Raw genomic sequence first — 19,097 nt, 5'->3', positions numbered from 1 at the left:
GACAGTCGTGAGTTTTGAGTTCATGCCCAAGTCACACATTCTCTCTAAATATCATATTCTCCCCAAGTCTCAGCGGTACCAAACAAACTTGACTTCCATAGTATAGTACTACTTAATATATGTAAGGTGTATTTTTGTAACTATTTATTTATTTTTTTAAGTTGAGCATGTCACCCAGAAGAACTCAGAGGCAACAATCAGCTTGGTACATGGGGTTGTTCTTAGGATAAGATGCAGTGCTAAAATTATTGATGCTGGAATGTAACAGAATAAACAATAGACATAAAAACTTCTGTATACATATATATGCATTTATATACATATAAACATCAATGGCTACAGTGTTTCATCTTTAGTATAAAAGCTCCCCCCAAAAAAACCAAATCTTTTGATATAACATCCTCAGAATGCTCTATTTTTTTCCCTTGATGAATCTCAGTACCTGGTACACAACTGGTCTTCAATATCAACTGTTGAATGTAAAAATCAATTACTGATCACTTTTTCTTTTCTTTTCTTAAATATTTCTATATGTATAGCGATAGCAGAGTGGTAGGGCATTTGCCTTGCACGCACCCCACATGGCCGACCCGAGTTCGATTCCTCCACCCCTCTCGGAGAGCCCGGCAAGCTACCGAGAGTATCTCGCCCGCATGGCAGAGCCTGGCAAGCTCCCCGTGACGTATTCGATATGCCAGACACAGTCACAACAAAGTCTCCAATGGAGACGTTACTGGGCCTGCTCGAGCAAATGTATACATATATATTTAAAAATATCTCTGTATTAGTACTGGATTTTAAAATATACTCAATAAATAACATTATTTTTGTATTGTGCTTAGTTTTGTAATTTTTGCCAAATTATAGTATTCTAGCTTAATGTGAATTGCCAAAAGTACCACAGAACCAAAATTCTAAATGCAGGTTTTGAACTTCCATAGTTTCCACCATACATTTTTCTACATATACCTATAACTCAGTTGGCAATTTTTACTAAATAAATCTGAATAGCTGTTTTTACTACCACTTTCATTTTAATATTCTAAAGTTTTACTGAAAAACAATTCGAGAGTTATTGCAAGTTAGTGTAAAATATTACGTATGTTTTCTTTTCATCACTTTGTGACATTAATGTGTGACAGAATAGAATTGATGTAACGGTTTAAACTCTTCATGTACTTGTACTCCATTAAAAATTTTGGTTCTTCAATTCAGGAGAGTCAGAAAATAAACCCAACCAATTTCACAGAAAGTGAAAGTGACAATTCCTTTTAAATATTTATGGTGATTACATAAAATGGCATAATAACATTAACGTTTGTGATTTCAAAGTACAAAATTATTATGCCTCATAACCTCCAAAGTGACCCTCAGCCATGGTCCTCATGGGTGATTGTTCATTTTCTATTATTAATTATTACTAAAAATAAAATCCACCTAGTAGTAAAAATATGCATACATACCATGCATGGATCAAGATGAGTATATGTAAATTGGAATCAATAAAAATATGAATATAACAAAAGATTCAAAAGCATAAAGAGAATTTTGAGAGGAAATGAAGAGAAAAAATGATCATATGTGTTTCTGTTGAATGAGCATATTTTAAAAAATATTTTCTACTAAAGAATGTCATTTACATTTTTTGGAAAACAATGTATTCCACTCACCTTCATATAACCAGTCGGCAATCCCATTAAAAATAATTCCTTCCTTTCCCGAAGATGTCAATCGCAACGAACTGCTTTTTATATCAGGTTGATAGTAGATATTATTTTCAAAAATATAAATCTGGATAAGGAAACGTAAAATAAACAAACAAATTTATCCTAATAGATTGAGTAGACATTAAAAATAGCTACTATAGTTACAGATAAATAGCTGAAAAATGGTTAACTTCTTCCTCTCTTCAATTTATGTAATGCATATATTCACCTTGCTTTCAATTATTAATGTCTATTTCTTCCCCTCTAATGTCAATATCAAGTTGTCATCTGGAAATTGCATAGAACTTGGTGTATGTCAAAAATCCATATTTTTAAGAACAATGTTTTGAAACTTCATAATATCTTGTCATACCACATAATTAGGTTTGAGTTTAAGATGACATTTTGCATACTTAAGAGACTAATGACTAAAACTCTATCTTATTTTCTTTCAGAGAACTGAATGATTAATAGCATTTAAGAGAATCAAAGCACAGGAACATAAAAAGCCAACGTAAAACAAACCTATGGATTCATAATGCAGAACTGTGGTTACTGGATTGACCAGGAATTGGAATGACCAAAGGCAATATGAACAGTGGCTTAGTGTGGTGGAAACATATTGGTATTTTGGAAGTGGTTGTGACATGGTAACATATATTTGGAAAGGCATGAGATTGTACAATTAAAACAAATACAATCATACAAACTGATTTTATAAAAATAATATCTTAAAAATTAATTTATAATATGAATAGCTTCATAATCAGACAGGTTAAATGTAAAATTCAAGTGACTAATACTTTTCTTAACATCTCTAATTATGTCCTCATCTTAATAACGTGTATTAGACTCAACACTACTCTAAACATCTTCTGTGAAGAATAAATGAAATGAGAAATATAAAAGACACAAAGCATGTGCTTGTTACACAAATCAAGGATGACTGCACATGATTTCACTTTGTTCAAAAGTTAACACTTTTAGCAAACTAGCATTCAAAATAAAAAAGGAACACACACATCATACACACATCACACAAACACATCACCCACATGTTTTGGGGGTCACACCCTGCAGTGCTCAGGGCTTATTTCTCCCTCTTTTCTTGGGAATCATTTCCGGTGGGTCAAAATTATTTACATTTCAACATAATTTTGCTGCCAAGAATTAAAACCTTCTAGTGCACGTGATGATATAATTTTCAGAGAACCTAGTTTGTAACATATCAAATGAAATCATCTGTTGATAACATCATGTGTCAATACACATTGGGGGAAGTGGAACTTTGCTTAGTGTTATTTATTGATTTATCCAAGATATGAAAACAATCCGAGGGCCTAATGCCAGATAAATGGATGACAAAAATGTATCATACATGCATAATGAAATTCAGCTATAACAAAAAATAAGCTTTTTTGTGATAACTTGAACGTAACTAGAAGAGATCATAATAAGTAAAATCAGTCCAGAGGAGAAATACAAGAATGGATTGCTTTTTGAATGACATATTAAATAGGCAAATTCTTCCCTAGATAATTTTTTTGTTGTTGTTCAGGTTGGTGGCATTATTACTTCTGAGTAATAAAAGTTCTGGTCATCTGACCCAGGCTACTTAAGCACATGCAGTTATATTACAAATAGAAGAGAGAATCTCAAGTACTGATTGTTTTAAATCTTTAATTTCCTGAAGAGGGGAAAAAAAAACCTTATGTCAAAATAATTAATAAAACTACCACAGTCCCAGCAGATGTAAAAATTATTAAAAGCCATTGACCAGTAATTACATTTATATTTGAAGAACAGATTGGATTATATTCACAATACATATGAAATTGACATCTGCTTCAATGTAAAAGAAGAAACATGGAATCAGAATTTCAGTATCATTTTTGAGAGCTGAAATAGAAAGAAATATCTATAAGATCTCTTTTGTTATAAAAAGAAATTGTTATTGCCTTCAAAAAAATGTACTTTGAAAATCTACCACTATATTGTCATTCACCAGTGATTTCCTTCATATTATATTAACTCAAAATTCAAATCACAAGTAATAGTGTCTAGCCTATAACTTAATATGAGAACCAAAAATATATTCCCAGGTAGTATATGGACATGGTGATGAAACTAAACTGGATTTGATAGCAATTATTAAGAGTTTTGAGTATACTGTAATCATTATAAAATTTTCAAATGCTGATGTCACTTATCTTAAAACCACTGATTAAACTGTAATAATAATTTTGATGCCATTAATTAATTTATTCAATCATTCACCTAAATAGTACAACAAATAGGAATTGATAGTTATTTGATGATTTGATTCTTAAATTTATAGATCAGTGCACTGTCTAGATTCCTAAAATCCATCCTTTTTGATAACATGATTTTCAATATTATTAGTTAATATTCATGCTTCAGGGGCATACTATTGCTACAGTATATCCACCACCAAAGAATCAGCATTCCTCTCCACTTTACCCAGGTTCCCTCACACATGACCCCCATCCTCCACTTAGCAAACTCAATCCTGTAGGCAGATTCTCAGAGTCTGTTTTCCTTGGACATTGTTTGTTTATTTCTTACTATTTTTAAAAAATAATGCACATATAAGAGATCATGTTCTCTGTGTTCTCATTTCACTAAGCATAGTACCCTCTAGTGTCATCCAAGTTCCAGGAAGCTCCAAGATTTCATATTTTTTAATAGCTGAATACACATTCCATCGTGTTCATAAACTACAATTGCAATATCTGCTCATCTGTTTTGAGCATTTGGATCCAAATCTTAGGTACTGTCAACAGTCCTGCCGCTATGGGTATGAGTACAGATAATCTTAACAATTTTGTGGGGGTTGTGTTTTGTTTGGGTATCTTGTAGATACAAAGCCTAATTTCTGAAACCTATAGAAGCTTAATTCTTAATTTTTTGAGAAGCCTCCATACTGCTTTCCATAAAACTGAACTAGACAAAAAAGTCCATAAATTAGGAGGAGGATTCATTTTTCACCATATCCTGCCAACACTGGTTGTTTGGGGTTCATTTTAATTTTGATTTTATCTATTATTTTTATGTTAGTCTTTCTCACTGGTGTGATATCCTACTGTCACTTTGATTTTCATCACCTTGATGATAAATGATGAAGCCTGCATTTAATTTGTGACCATTTGTACATCTTCTTTGAGGAAGTGTCTGGTCAGCAACTCAGCAACTCTTCACAGTTTTCTTTTTTTTTTTTTAATTCGCTCTAGTTTTTGAAGGAATTATTATTATTTTTCACTAAGTTTTAGGGGTACCTTATAAATCTTGGTCAGTAGCCCATTGTTAGGTATGTGGTGAGCAGTTTTATTTTCCACAAAGTGGAGTGTCATTTTATTCTAGTCGTTATCCTTTGCAGTGCAGAAACATCTCAGTTTCATGTAGTCCCGTTTGTTTATTTTTGCTCATTTTTTAGACAATAGTTTATAGTCCTCGAAGATATTTCTAAAGACAATATCTGGGCGGTAAAAACCAATGTTTTAATATACTTACAAAACAATTCAAAATAAGCAAAGTCAACAGCAAGAAAAAAGAAGACAATCAAAATGTTGACTCACACTAAAGTGAGGAATATATAATGCAGCCTAAAAATTATTCTAATCAATATATTTATTAGTTGATATTGTTCATAGCCAAATGAAAGAATTCAATTTGGGCAACCTCTTGGCAGAAAGCATGAAATTTAATTATCAATTTTCTATCCTCTTTGTTCTTCGCTTTACCAGTAGGCAATGCTTGGATAGTGAATACTTCAGAAAATTATAATTCCTGTGAGAATAAATTAAGTAAGCCCCCTTCCCAACCTTAGGGAATTTTTGATGAACATATAAGAGGAAATGAATATTCAAAGTCAAAAGTCATTAGGAGTTTGGGTTTGAGAATACTCACAATTTAAAATAGCTTATTATGACTGATTCAACTAGAGATGAGGTTTGATAAAAACTTACAAAGACAGACTCTCAAACTTTTGCCAGCTTAAAATAAAACGAATAACAAATTAAAACAGAATATAATTGAAGGTTAGATATACTGTAACTGAATTAATACTGAAAATTATTTTAGAATCACTATTTTGAGTGACTTTTATGAAAACTTCAAACTACAAAACTGAATATTATTTTAAAACATCCCCACATATGGTAATAGATTAAGGTCTCTGAGGTAGTCACATTGGGGTTAGTATTTGGGTTGCTACCAACTGTGGCTTTATTTTCTGGGGAAAAAAGGGAGGGGGTTAATAATCTAAATTTATCCTACATTACAAAAATGTTGCTGGAAGGCCTACGGTAGAAGGAACATTTCCTATGTTGGTTGTGAAAATACAAAGTGTTATGGCCATTTGGGAAACACTAATGGCAAATGAAAACAAAATATATTCTGTTTCATCATCAATCCCAAACTTGGATCTTTATCTCTTAGCACCAACTGCTGAGAATGATAAGGAGTGATGTTTATGCCAGCGGTGTTTATAAAGGCCAAATAAAAGAGTCAAAGAGAATACATGAGATTCCGAAATGCTTATCATTCATCCACATTGTTTCAAAACATCAGGAGGACAAATCAGGCTTTCAGGAGAATAAATGAAAGAAACATGATTTGACTTGGAGGAGTGTCATTGACATATTGTCAAGTTATAAAAGCAAGGCAAAAATACAAAGTTTTTCAGTATGGATTCATTTTCGAGAATCATACAATGGCAATGTCACAAAAACTTATTCTAGCCGGAACCTTACCAACAGATAGATGAGGCTTTCCTCTTTTGGTTCAGAGCTTGTTCTTTTAAGATTAAAGATGTGGCCCCTTTGGCTACACTCTGTAGGGCTAAAGCTTTATTAAAGAATAAAGTATCCTAAACAAAAAGGTTTCCTGAGGGTAAGCTTACTGTATCTCCCTCAGTAATTAATTAGTAAGCAACAGAGTAATAGTTACAGAGATTGATGAATTAAGAAGCATTGTAGCACTGTCCTCCCATTGTTCATCATTTGCTTGAGTGGGCCCAGTAATGTCTCCATCGAGACTTGTTACTGTTTGGCATATTGCATATGTCACGGTAGCTTGCCAGGCTTTGCCGGGCAGGTGAGATACTCTCAGTAACTTGCCTAGCTCTCTGAGAGGGGCGGAGGAATCGAACCTGGCTCCGCCAGGACGGCTGCTCGCAAGGCAAACTCCCTACCGCTGTGCTAAATAAAAAAGAGGGAAAAAAAAGGAAGGGGAAATATATTTTTTAACTTGGAGGGGGAGATGCAGGAGAAAAGTTTATGTTTTGCCTTGCCTATAGCCAACCTGGGTTCAATTCCCAGCAGTCTGTATGGTCCTCTGAGTCTGCCAGGAATGATCTCTTTGTGCAGAGCTAGGAGTAAGCCCTGAGCTCCATTAGGTGTGGTCCATTAAACAAGAGGGGAAAAATGTTTTTTAAAGTGATGTTCCAGTTAACTAAGAAGTCAGGGGCAAAAAGTATGGCAATTTCCTGGCTCTGTAATACAAACATCAATGTAAAGGAAGACATTTCTCTAAAACAAGAGAGCAGACTGGATGATGTCCATGTTAGGAAACCCTGCATCACCACCGTGCCTGATCTGCTTGTGAGTGGCATTTTCCATTCTTGGAATCAAGCTTCACCACTGGTCCACCAACTTAAACACTCACAGAGTATAACTAAGCCAAATAAAAACTATGGCTAAATAAAAACCCACAGCTAAAATGTTACAAAATTATATTAACCAAGGGGATCAGGGAGATAGGTTTACTATCCTTGCCAATGGTTAAAAAAATGTAATTCACTTTCCAAAACTGTATTTTTTTGGGGGGGGCACACCTGGTAGTGCTCAGGGCTTACTCCTAGCTCTATGCTCAGAGGACAATAAGGGGTGCTAGGGATTGAACCCATGGGAACATATGCAATACACGCACCCTACCTCTCTGACCCTGAAACTGTATTCTTCAAACTGAACTTTATAAAGTTTCAACGTATTCAGCAGTCAACTAGTCAGCCATTTATGGGTGAGAAATACCCATCCATGCTTTCAGGCCTTTTTGTTGCAATGTATCTGTGTGAGAAGTTTGGCTTTTCAAAGAAAAGACCAGAGGACTGGAAAGAGAGTGCAGGGATTATGGTGGTAAATTGAGTAATGAAGACTAGAATCTACATTTCTAAAACTTCACTGAAAATGAATTGTTTCAGTTTCAGGTTCTTTGATAGGTGGGTCTAGTTACTTTCCTTCAACAGGAGGGTTTCTTAGCTAGAAACTGGAAGACACTTGGTTCTGGTAGTAGTTTTTGCATGACAGCACAACAAGCCTGTCTCACAGGAAGTTTGTCATATACCTATGAGAGGTATAATTTAACTATTAATACTTGTAAAGGTAAAGGTAAAGGCCCTCCCATTGATCGTCGATTTGCTCGAGCGGGCCCAGTAACGTCTCCATTGGAGACTTTGTTGTTACTGTGTTTGGCATATCGAATACTCTCGGTAGCTTGCCGGGCTCTCCGAGAGGGGTGGAGGATTTTTAATACTTGTATATTAGTTAAATACACACTTTAATACTTGTATATTAGTTAAATACGCACTTGATAGAATATATAAAGATAAGTGATTGGGAAATATATTTAAGAACTTGATCACATTTATGTTCTATGTAAGTGTAAATGTATCTACTCCATAAATAATTAGGTGTGCATTTGTATTTGCAAATGAACATTAATTTTAATGAGTACAATGATGGAGATACAGAAATGAGTCTAGTATGCCGGTTACATGAGCACTAGATTATGGGGTGGTGGAGTTGGGTCACAATAGGCAGTGCTCAGGACTTACTCTGGATCTGCACTCAGAGATCATTCCTGGTTGGTTTGAGGGACCATATGTGGTACAAAAGATTGAACCCAGGTTGACTGCAAGCAATGCAAACACCCACTTGCAACGCAAGCACCCAGTTGCATCAGTTTTTGTACTACTGATCTGGCCTCAGATATTTGTGCTTTCCTACCCCTATGGTATTGAGAATGGTTCTTTGGTCCAAGATCAGTTCTGGTGGTACAAAGGGACCATAGGTGGTGCCAGGAATTTAATGAGGGTCATTAGCGTGCAAGTTTAGCACTTTAATCCCTGCTCTATTGCTTCAGCCCAAGAGCTATTTTTTATTCTCCTTATTTAAAATATTTTTACTGATGCAACACTGTATTTTAATAATGTGTAAGTTTCAGGTGTGCATCCTTGAAAATCAACATGCTTGTCTACCTAATTAAATTTGTCATTAAAAGTTCGTCTTTGTCCTTCATCCTACACTTGGTAATCATAAAATGACCAAGAGTGCTCCAAAATAATTATTCAATCCTAAAATTCAGTATGGCCAAATTTGAAAATCTCTGATAAGTATATATATATTACAACCACATACAATTTCAACTGGGCTGTATTTTTAATTTTCAAGATTATAATAAAGATGTTTTTTAATTGCAATAATAATTTTTCTACCTTGACATAACTGACATTTAGAATTGGACATTTCTTTGCTGCTGAATTCTGTTTTGTTATTTGTGAATAAGTGATAACATTACTACTATTATATAAGATGCCAACGGCATCCCTTTACCTCAGCTGTGACAATGCAAAAGAAATTCAAATGGAGAGAAATCACTCCTAGTTGTAAAATACTGATTTTGAAATAGGTAGGTTCTTCGCATGTGCATGTTTCATAAACAAAATAGTTTGATTTCCCAATCATCTAAAGTCAATTTACAATATGTTATTCGAAGGTACCCTGCTGTCTCTGGAGCTATAAAAAATTTAAAGGTACATCACTGTTGTCAAATATCTTAGTTTTAGTAGGCAAAACTCTAAAATACAACAACACCAAAAAGAAAGCCAATCTTTAAGAATGGCAGAAATAGAACAGTTGATTCATGGACACTTTCAAGAAATACTTCACTTACACCGTGACATTCAAAACAATAAATGATTTTCTCAGATTAATAAACTAGAGGAGATGTCCCACCACAGCCTGCACAAAGTCTAATCTGCCACCCTTGTTCCAGAGACTCATAAATAAATCTTAAAAAAGAAAAACTAGTTGCAAAAATTTCTCGAGTACCTGTTCCTGGCTGAGACTTCCGGGGTGATGTTGGAAGTGAGCAGGCCAGTTCCTGCCCTAACAAAGCCATGGCAGGAGCTCCCACCCCCTAATATCTCCCTCATGCCTTCAGCAGGACTAACTGCTGAAGCTTGCAGATGCAGCTCTCCAACTCTGATATTCCAATAGTATCACAGCAGATTGAGTGTGATGTTATGAACACAGAAGCCAATTTCCACGAACAAAAACATTAACATAGAAAGCTTAACTTGCATTAACTTGCAATAGTTTAGTAAATCCCCAGGCAAAGATTTAATGCCCTCATGGTGAGATACAATTTTCAAAAAATTTTCTTCTACAGAAATATTTTTGATCATTTCATTAGACATTTATTGGTGACAAGTAATTTAAAACAAATCATGTGGTCCTGCTATGGGGGTAGACTTGAGGGGTGGTTGGGAAAATAGAGACAATGGCAGAGGGAAGGCAACAGTGATTTTGGAATATTGCATGCCTATAATAAATCATCACGAACAACTTTGTAAAACATGTTTAAGTGTGTGTGGGGAGGGGAATAGAGCGGTAGTGATACCCAGGTGAAGGAACAATGAAGTAACAGCAGAACAACTATGGAAATATTAGAAGGATACTTCTATAGGATATCAATTAACTCTATCTACCACTATTTGCATTAAAAATGGAAATAGGACCAGGTTATGAAAGTGCTAGTATAATAGTATAAGTATAATTTATAGTATAAAATAGTATAAGCCCTTTTTTTTCAGTACTAGATAGCTTTGGGTTATTTATGAAGCAGGCAAATGATTTGATTGGTATTAGAAAATATTTAGAAAAATAATTGTAGCAATCAAATAATAGACGCAATTAGACACTGCTGGAAGAAAATAATTCAAACATTCTGCTTCATAGGGTTGATAATTGTCAAAATAAAGTCATTATTCTTAAAATAAGACATCCTGTTTATGTCTAATATGTTCATATATTCTTGTGCTGATATTTTAGTAAACTAATTTTGATTCTTCTGATCTTCACTTTCCATAATTAGTTATTGCAGTGGTTTTATACTACATGTCACCTTAACTCATGTACAGCTACCACTACTTTCAGTACTCTAATAGATTTAGGATATCAGACAACCATAACCTTATCTTTTGCTCCTGGGCCATTAACCAGACTTCAAACACATCATATTTCCTGGTACAAAACTGGATTCAAAATTTTGTGGATTTTGTGAATTCAAAATTTATTATTTTACATTATTTTAAATTTTCACTCCTTTGAGCTTATAATGCCTTACATAATTTATACCAAGTTAAACATGTTTATTCAAATTCAATTTAATAAATAGTGAAAGAGTTGAGGTTGTATAATAAATGGTGGTAACTTTGCTATTTTTAATCTTTAAAAGTAATGTTTAGGGGTCTGACATATTACAATGTGTAGGGGAATAGCTTTCTGCACAGCCGAAATGATTTTATACACAGAAACACTTAATGCCCCACATAAGGTTCCAAAATGAATGCTGGGAGTAATTCCTGAACACAGGTCAGAGATAAGTCACTAACACCATTAGGTGTTCCCTCCCATAAAAAAAAAACTTAAAAGCAAGTATTATGCTATAAATAAACTGCTTAAACAGACTATAGATATTTGCAATAATTATGAGGATACATTAATATTAGAAGTATTTTAATGTTAACTGTATCAAAACATGATTATAAATATATATTCTTTTTATCAGTAAAAAAGATTGTATGAATAAATCACCTTAAAGTCCATGAAGAATATACGATGCTACAAAACAATTAAAATGCATTTAAAAATAAAAATGATAGACATGAAACATTCTATTAGTGGGTGTAATTTTATTAAATTGTAAACTTTATTTTTTTTAAAATTTGCTGTTTTGGTTTTGGGGTCAGAAATGATGTTGCTTAAGGCTTACTTCTAGTTTTGGACTCTGGAATCACTCCAGTGGGGTTTGGGTACCATATCCAATGCCAGGAATAAAGCCTGGATAGCTAACATGGAAGGCAAGTGATAGATCCTATGCTATCTCTGACCTTGAGAAAAATCCCTAAATAAACATTTATAATTAAAATGCTCTCATTTGGATTCATATAAGTGTGTTTCTTTAGATAGTATGTAAAAATCTACCCAATTAATAAAAGCCTTAGTATATTGATTTTAAAATTAAAATAGTTTTTAAAATGACAATAATAAATATTGGCAAGCTGGTAAAGTAAGTGGGACTCCTATGAACTTCCAATGGGCAAGCTGATCGGTAATATAATTCTGAAAATTTTTGTAACAGTTTTTACATAAGTATAACATTCATAATAGTGTGACTTAATAATTCCATATGATGTATCTAACTTATTTATGTATCATTCTATCATCTACATATATATGCATATATGTGTATAGATGTATAAATAATAAGACATATAAATGCATATTATGTGTAAGGATTTACCATATAATATGAAATAAATGTTACGGTCTTGCATTACCTAGAGACGTATTTTTGTTGCATCACATTGAATAGACTTGCCTTTAGTTTCTGCAGCTAACTTTTCTTTAAATTTTTTTTTTGTTCTGGGTCATGTCCAGCTCTGCTCAGGGTTTATTCCTGGTATGTTCAAGAATCAATCCTGGTGGTGGTACTGAGGAAACCATATGGGTTCGGGGGTTCAAAATTAGGCGAGCAGTGTGCAAGTCTAGTGCACAATGTACTGTATATTTCTCCTGATATACTTTTATCTAAGATCCATTTTTCTTCCCTTCTCCCTCCTCCAGCAAAAAAGTAGGAATAAAAGAAAGGGCCTGTAACTGGGAAATGACTTACATAATTATAAATTTAAGACACAAAGAGATATATTTCAATCCTTTAAAAATGCACACTGTTCTGTAAAGGTTTTACAAAATAAGAACTCTTTTGAAAGGGCTCCCTGAAATGAGTAATTGCAAATGTCAAGGGATGAGAGTTCTCTTATTGTGATTCTATCTTGAGTGTGTCAGGTACTGGTGCAAAGGTGACATAAATGATTTAAATGATTTAATCTATATCCCAGAGATGTTCCTGCAGAGAAATTAAAGAAGAAATATATAACCGGCACATGATTTATCCAAAGCCCAAATGTCACAGGTTATCAAACTATTTAAATTACATTCATATAATTATTTTGAATTATATGAAGGGATATGCAGAATTTATAAAATATTAGCAAATTAAGAAAACATGAATTTTGGGAGGCTGGAGAAATAGTATTGCAGGTAGGGTACTTGTTTTGCATATAACTGCATCAGGTTTGATTCCAGCACCCCAGGTCAAACCAAGATTAATTAAATTATCTCCCTGGCACCTGTTTCCTGGAGCACACTTCTATGGTGCCTGCTGCTTCCTGTGGCCTCTGGGATGGCAGCTCCCAGGAGGGAATGCTTGCTTGCATCTCTGGTCTAGGAAGATCTCCACCCAGTTTCACTCTGTATTCCTAGTACTCTGTCTCTTTCTGACACAGTAGTTTCAGTGGAGACACTACATTCAGTGTCTTCTGATAAGTCTAATACAAAGTCTAATGTCCCTGCATTGTGGAAAGTTTCTTTGGTTTTGAGATGGCTATAGCTCAAAGTATGTAAGATTATACAGACAGCTTCAAGTGGGTCAGATTATATAGCAGCTAAAACCTGTAGGGTGGTTCTGAGGTGTGAATCTTTCTGGGTGAAACCAAGGCTATTACCTTATGATAGGGGTCAACTCAGGAATGGCTGCTCCTAATCTGGGCCAACTCTGGATTTGCCCCTTTACTGGGATCACCATGGCCTGAGAAGGGATGACTCAGTGAATAAAGAACAATATTGAGTTATGTGAAAAATCTGGGCACCCAGTGCCCCGGCGTGGTCCTGTAAAGTTGAAGCATGTCCACACCAGTTGAGGCAGTGATATGGTTGAGCAGAACAAGAGAGCATTGCTGATGGGCATGAGAATGGCTTCTCCCCACACGTGCAGCTGTGGCAATACTCTGTGATGGAATCTGTAAGATTTGAGTCTATTTTCACTTTAGAAAGTGTTTGCATACAGATAGTTATTCACTCCATTCTTCCTTCATCACGCTGTCACCTTAGGTTGGTGTTTTGTGTCTGGCACCAGCATACCAGTCCCTAGTCTCCTCCATTCTCTGCTTTTCCCATCTCCCATATAGGGAAACATTACTTAGCTATAAAGTTGCCCATAGTTCTGCATTTTTCATAGAAAGAGTTGATCTATGGTTCTTCTATGTTCCTCAAGGATGCTGTTGCTTAGTTCAGATTTTATGTATTCTTTATGTTGATGCCATAGGATAACATGCAGAACTGTTCCTTTTGGCCGTCTTTGACTCACCCTCCTTCAAAATTCCTCAGGGATTCCATATAGAAGAGTTGAGGGAGATCAAAACGAATTCTTTATATGCTTATCAATGGGTCTGCGTCTAATGCTTTCCAGTTTATGGGTGTCTTGATAAGAAAATAAATTGAAAAATGCAGAAAGTGGAACCAGCCTTTGCTATCTCCAATGCACGGTTCCCCACAGCTCTAGACACTATATTCCACTTCATGCAATTTCAAAGCATCCTTGGCCAAAAATCAAGAAATATTGGGTGTTTTTAAAGTACTGAAAGATGCAAACACTTTAAACTTTATCATTCCCAAATAGATTTATCACTAACGTAACCATAGAAATGTAAATTTAGTAATGAAATGTCTTGATCCAGAATTAATTTTATTCCAGTTAATGTTCTTATGAACTTAAAAATTAATTAAGCCGATGAGATAGTGAGGATAAAATATCATTGTCATTCAAGCATGAATTTGGTTCGAGAGTGGAAAAAAACACTTAAAATAAGTTTTCTTTTTCTTTCACCCTGTGAGATTTTATAGAAATGACTATCTCTCATGTATCAGTTAATCTACCTGTTATAATGGGAAGAAGGGACAGGTATAACTAACCTTCTTATGGTGCTTTTCTAAGTGTAACATATTTTTCCATAATAACTTCTGGATAAAACTTGTGGATAAAAGCATCTAAATAGGTGTTTGAAACAATATTTTGATTCTACATAGTTCATGTTTGGCTGTTTGCAACATAATACTGACTGCTGACCATCTTTCACTTGGTTTGTATATAATGACAAGTAACAAAGTGGAGTGCTTTGACTGTGATGATACATTCAAAATAATATTTTATTTCTTGTCGTTTCAGAGAACATGAAGGTCAAGTTTTTCCAACACTCTGCGCTAGTATATTCTTTAGATCATCTATTAATCCACCTATATGACAAGAAAAATCTCATCCTAAAGTATATCTCATTAACTTGCAATTACAGGCATACTTTTTTCTGTACTTCACCTTACTATTTTTTCAAGGTCAGACATTGACAAATAGAAATCTACCTTACAGTTAAGACATATATCTTTTTGATTCAAAAAAACTTTTCAAATGCTAATGTCCAATGATATTAAACATTTAATCTTATTTTTAAAATAACCTTGCACTATGTGTTTTATACTGGAGGTGAAAAGCATATGTAAGTTTCCTTATAAAAGCTTAAAGGTAAAAGAAGATAAGTTGTGTTAGTGGATACGCATAGAGGCATGATGTTTTATAGCTCATTTATTTATAATTTCTCAGTGTTAAAAATTTTATACCACACCTATAAACAGGAGGATCAAATTTCAATATTATGTCAATGAATGCATGATTTAGAATAATAAATGTAAGTAAATTTTAAATCAAAACAATATATTTCTATTATGTAGTATTTGAACAGCATTACTAGAATATGAGTGAGAGACTGAAGGACAGGAGGGTATACTGTAGTTTTACATGATGCAAATTTTCTAGTCAATGCTCTAGTTTCAGTCAATTTTGCTGAACATGAAAAGGCAAAACAAAAATTTAAGCAGAGAAAATATCATAATAAAAGCAGGCTGAAATTACCAGATGTTGAATACACGATTCATATAAGGAAGAAAAAGAAAAGAAGAAGCAATGGCAAGGCAAAGGTTTATGAATTGAGAGTAAGTGGAGCAGACTGTAGATAGATATAATAAAAATCTTTTTTTTCAATGGAGAGAAACTCTATACCGAAATAGGATCTTTTTCTTAACAACTATTAATTTATTTCATTGAGTGATTCCAATGAATGCTATTTCCATCAAAAGACTGATGAAAATAGTATCAGTCCATTAAAGGGATAAAAGAATGGACAAAGTGTTCTGAAAAGAATTTCAATAATGATTCTTGAATCACAAATTTAACATTGAATTGATCTCAAAAATCATTTTTTTACTCTCTGTTCAAGTTTAAAGGAAGGAAATGCAGGGGCTGGAGCGATAGCACAGTGGGTAGGGCATTTACCTTGCAAGCGGCCTACCCGGGTTCGATTCCCAGCATCCCCTTATGGTCCCCTGAGCACCACCAGGAGTAATTCCTGAGTTCAGAGCTAGGAGTAACCCTTGTGCATTGCCGGGTGTGACCCAAAAAGCAAAAATAAATAAATAAATAAATAAAATAAAAAAATAAAAAAATGAAGGAAATGAAACCTCCAAAAATGTTTTTTTCAGAAGTAGATAGAACAGGTAAAAGAAACAGATACTGTATGACTTTTCACAAAGCTATGAAGTGTATGCACTTCTATGTACATAGAACTTTACTTTTGGGACAGATAAAACAGTGACCGATAGTAATAGAACAGCTGATGTTTATACAGAGCATGATGACTCTACTTGAAAAGGCAGATTAAGTCTTCTTTGATGATTCTTGAAGGTGTATCAAAAATGCACAGTGAAATTCTTAGTTGATGCCTCCAATCAACATCCTTGATTTTTTTTAAATTGGAAAAGGGATAACAAAATATATTTTAAAAAAACATAATTAGATTAGATTATAATTTTGAAATCAGTCTTCCTGAAAAGCCTTTTTTTTAGGAATTTGAAATTAATGATAAAAAGGGAGAAGAGGATATAAGAGGAAGAAAATGAGAATTGAGAAAAAAAAGTTAAAGTTTATTTTCTCAAAATTGTTTAGGCTACATAAACTGCAAGTTTGAAACTCATCATAACAACTCAAGCAACAAAATGCATTTAATATGTTAATCCAACCAAAGACCATTAAGCTTCTGAAGGATTCCATAACCACAACACTAAAATTTCCTTAACCCTAAATTTAGTAATTAACTAATTACAAAGCCTTACAAAGGCTTTATCAAGGATATCTCTCATGTCAGTTACTCCTGCTGGCAAAATTTATCCCAAGCTTGCAACTATTGCCTCCAACAATCCTTACTCCACCCTGTTATCTGTTGATCAACAATGATCACTACTCCTTGGCTCTTTAGCAAATTTAGTTTTACTAATCTTTCACTTTACCTGAAAAGAACTGCCACCACAAAAACAACCTGCTTTGTTCTGTCCCGTGCCATCTCTTAGTGTTTTTTTCTCTCTTTGCCAAAACTGAAAGTAGAAACAAATTGGATAGATAGTTGGGCTGAACTCCTACTTTGCCTAAGGGAGCCTAAGGATTACAAATTCCTCCAAGCACTGTTCTGAGAATAGGAGGCATCTCAGGGTGTAGCCCTAAAACAAAAACAACAAAACCACCAAATGGTGTCTCTTAAGACATCTTTACTCAGTAGCATTCTCTAGAGAAATCTACATCTTATCTCCTTCCTCCTACCACAATGTGCTCTCATATTCTTGCTACTTTTTCTTCTACATCAATGTTTTCCATCGCACTTACCTGCCCCCTCCCTGATAAAGCCTTGAGATGTAAATCCTGCCCCCCTCCCTAGTAAAGCCTTGAGATGTAAATTCAGTCTCCACTGTTGACTCTTCTTAATTGGGATGTAAATCTTGCTTCCACTGTTGTCTCTTCCTTATCTGCCCTCAGCTAGTAACTCTTCCCTTACCTGCCTCCACCGGAATGCTGGTGTTGTCCAGAGCTGCATGGGGAGCCAAGTGGACATGGAAGATAACCAGATGTTTGAGTTATGAGATACCCACTAGCCAAAATGCCTACGTACGTAAACGCTGATCTTTGAATCTATAGGCTAAGGAGTGATGTACTTTTAAATGGATTGGTTAAGAAAGTATTTGTTGTTATCACACCCTACCGAGGTCACCAGTTGCCCCCCACGAGCGGCTCTCCAGCATGGCCACAGCCCCAGAAGCACAAGGACTTAATGCATAACCCAGCAGCTTGGAGCAGAAAAGTGAATGGACTATGCGTTAATCCAGGTCATCATGTCTGCCCGGAGGGGAAAGGGTGTTGCCCAGTCTCCTTCTCCTCTCTGGAAAGAAAGATGGCGGCCGCATGGGAGCCTTGTGGACAGCAGGTATGAGCCGGGGGACTGGGGGCGACTAAAACCTCATGGGAAGGGGGGCGTTCCGGTCCGCCCTTCACGCCCTACCGAGGCCACCAGTTAGTTGCCCCCCACGAGCGGCTCTCCAGCACGGCCACGACTCCAGAGCACAGAAACCAATTTCTTAACTATCTGACTTTCAGTAGAAATACTTCCAGGGTCAATAAGTAAAATAGCAGAAATCCAAAACCAACATATAATTCTTGAACCCAGCTGTAGAAAGCAAATCACTTCACAATGCTTTTTCAGCATGTCTGATTTGGGGGGGGGGGGGTAAACTCTAAATAATAGTGGTGAATATTTTATTGAAAGATGGGGTTTTATTGGGGTTCTTCATGGTAAAAAATAAGTTTTGGTAAAGGGAAATGTGTTTGATATTTGCATGACTGAGACCTAAACCTGAAAGCTTTGTAACCTTTCCCACGGTGATTCAATAAATAAATTAATTAATTAAAAAAAAAACAAAAAACAAGAAAGTGTTTGTTGTTATAAATCTATTGGCTATGAAATGTGCAGGCTTTGCTGTAACAGACAGTGAAGGCCTATATAAGATCTCCTTTGGAGAAGTTCGGGGTCTTGCCTAACCAGTCGGACCTGTGTGTCTGTATAGGCGGCTGGACCCTGGCTAGCCAGTCCTACAATAAACCTTGCTTGCTGTTTGCAGTCTCTGGAGTCTCTTTGTGGTTAAAAGGAGATCAAGATCCGTGTCTAACACATGCATAGCTGGGCCTTAAAACCAGTATGTTCTCTATTGCCCCGAGGGTTACAATTTGTAATTGTGGTGCTTGTGCTGGTCTTCCCCAGGGAATTCAGCTCATGTTGTGGTCCTCCTGCACATTCTGATTGAAGTTCGGATATTCACC

At 35.1% G+C, this 19,097-nt stretch overlaps 1 protein-coding gene across 2 annotated transcripts in view; it reads right to left on the bottom strand.

Annotated features, from left to right (window-relative positions):
- The window catches only part of DPP10 (dipeptidyl peptidase like 10), a 671,828-nt gene that overhangs the window by 90,897 nt on the left and 561,834 nt on the right, over positions 1-19,097 (bottom strand). For both annotated transcript variants that reach the window (XM_056117572.1, XM_056117573.1), the window contains exon 8: positions 1,671-1,791. In XM_056117572.1, coding sequence (XP_055973547.1) covers positions 1,671-1,791 — 121 coding nt within the window. The remainder of the gene's footprint in view (positions 1-1,670; positions 1,792-19,097) is intronic.

This window comes from Sorex fumeus, unplaced genomic scaffold, assembly GCF_029834395.1.
Source record: "Sorex fumeus unplaced genomic scaffold, SorFum_2.1 ptg000035l, whole genome shotgun sequence".
NCBI classification, from domain to species: Eukaryota; Metazoa; Chordata; class Mammalia; order Eulipotyphla; family Soricidae; genus Sorex; species Sorex fumeus.
The sequence above is the reverse complement of the archived record's forward strand: the minus strand, read 5'-3'. Positions and strand labels throughout refer to the sequence as shown.